This window comes from Babylonia areolata, chromosome 30 (genome assembly GCF_041734735.1).
Source record: "Babylonia areolata isolate BAREFJ2019XMU chromosome 30, ASM4173473v1, whole genome shotgun sequence".
NCBI classification, from domain to species: Eukaryota; Metazoa; Mollusca; class Gastropoda; order Neogastropoda; family Buccinidae; genus Babylonia; species Babylonia areolata.
The window spans coordinates 4,270,167-4,272,666 of record NC_134905.1 but is presented as its reverse complement, the minus strand read 5'-3'; the positions used below and the strand labels follow the sequence as shown (position 1 = coordinate 4,272,666).

General features: G+C 40.9%; 1 protein-coding gene across 1 annotated transcript in view; it reads right to left on the bottom strand.

The window, feature by feature from the left end:
• The window catches only part of LOC143275670 (uncharacterized), a 103,368-nt gene that overhangs the window by 33,620 nt on the left and 67,248 nt on the right, over positions 1-2,500 (bottom strand). The window contains exon 6 of the mRNA XM_076579950.1: positions 589-660. Within this exon, the coding sequence (XP_076436065.1) occupies positions 589-660 (72 nt within the window). The remainder of the gene's footprint in view (positions 1-588; positions 661-2,500) is intronic.

Sequence of the window (2,500 nt, the reverse complement as noted above, 5' to 3'; positions counted from 1 at the left end):
TCTATTCAAAGACACACACATACACATTGGCAGATAGAGACAAACACACCCAAATGCATAGGCGCAGACACACAGAGACAGATACAGACACAGACACTTATACAATTACACAGACATGGACATATACGTATAGTCTCAAACACATACACACCCACAGACGCATAGACACACAAAAAAAGTCAGACACATGCACACAGACATCTACACACCCACACCCACAAAGACTCACACACAGACCCTACACACACACACACACACAAAGACACACAGACAGACGGATAGACACACACACTCACACACACTCTCTCTCTCTCTCTGTCTCTCTCTCACCCACACACGTAGACACACACGCGCGCGCACACATACACACACACACACACACACACACAATTTTTTCTCTCTTACCCATGTTTTAAATCATATGCATATGTTTGCGTGGGGATGTTTGAGTGCATGTTTTAGTGTTATAGTAAAGCGCATAGAGCTTCAAGAATATGCGTTATAGCAAGATGTCCCAATAAATAAACACATGTACACACGTACACACACACACACACACACACACACACACACACACACAGAACTGACCTGAATGAGGTCCTCCATAACAGCAATCTGGGACACCGTCTCCAGACACTGCTGCCTCTTCTGGGACAGCGTCTGGACACACAGCGTTACACATCATGGTAACTCGTTACAGACAGCGTTACACATCATGGTAACTCATTACAGACCACGTTACATACCATGGTAACTCGTTACAGGCAACGTTACACATCATGGTAACTCGCTACAGACAGCGTTACACACCATGGTAACTCGTTACAGACAGCGTTACACGCCATGGTAACTCGTTACAGACAACGTTATACATCATGGTAACTCGTTATAGACAGCGTTACATACCATGGTAACGTGTTACAGACAGCGTTACATACCATGTCAACTCGAGAGCTAGTGGAAGGGGGAAGAAAATACTGGCGACTGTGGGATCCGAACCAGCGCGCTCAGATTCTCTCGCTTCTTAATTAAGCGGAAGCGTAGCAGTTGTTAACCCTATGAGGGAGGAGTCCAGAGTACAGAATGATGATTGGTATTCTGACCTGTAGGCTCCTCTTTTCTCTTAGTGGTGTGGCAGCAGTTAAGGAGTTAAAAGGACGGACAGAACAGTTCTATAAGGGACACTCAAACCCACGGCCCAATAGAAAAAAACCCCAACAGACTGACCTGCTGTTTGATAACAAACACAGAAACAAAACCACCAGACCTACACAGACATACAAACAGACACTCAAACTCACCAACTAACCTAAAAAAAACCCAACAGACTGACCTGCTGTTTGATAACAGACACAAAACCAAAACCACTAGACCCACACAGACATACAAACAGACACTCAAACTCACCAACTAACCGAAAAAAACCCAACAGACTGACCTGCTGTTTGATAACAGACACAAAAAAGTACAAAATGATGATTGGTATTCTGACCTGTAGGCTCCTCTTTTCTCTTAGTGGTGTGACAACAGTTAAGGAGTTAAAAGAACGGACAGAACAGTTCTATAAATAAACATACACAAAAACAACAGTTTCAGTTTCAGTATCAGTAGCTCAAGGAGGCGTCACTGCGTTCGGACAAATCCATATTCGCTACACCACATTTGCCAAGCAGATGCCTGACCAGCAGCGTAACCCAACGCGCTTAGTCAGGCCTTGAGAAAAAAAAAATATATATATATAAGCTTACATAAATAAATGAATAAATAAATAAATAATAATTATGATATAAAAAAGGTAATAGTAATGAAAATAATAATAAAATAATAATAATAATAATAATAATAATAATAATAAAATAAATAAACAAATAAATAAGACAACAATGATGATAAATAAGCAAATAAATGTAAAACATGAAGACACACATTCACACATACACCCACACATGCATAACAGATATGCACACAAAAAAACAACAACAAATAAATGAATGAATAAATTTATCAAACAGAAAAAAAATAAAATAAAATAAAAAACAAAGAAAGAAAATAGATAGGAAGAAAGGTTAACCTTCGAAAACTACAAAGAAAGCATGAATGCATGAATCAATTCATCAACAAACGAATAATTCAATACTCCAATGAATGAACCAACGAAGTGATGGCCTAGAGGTAACGCGTCCGCCTAGGAAGCGAGACAATCTGAGTGCGCTGGTTCGAATCACGGTTCAGCCGCCGATATTTTCTCCCCCTCCACTAGACCTTGAGTGGTGGTCTGGATGCTAGTCATTCGGATGAGACGATAAACCGAGGTCCCGTGTGCAGCATGCACTTAGCGCACGTAAAAGAACCCACGGCAACAAAAGGGTTGTTCCTGGCAAAATTCCTGTAGAAAAATCCACATCGATAGGAAAAACAAATAAAACTGCATGCAGGAAAAAAAAAAGAAAAGAAAAAAGGGTGGTGCTGTAGTGTAGCGACGCGCTCTCCCTGGGGAGAG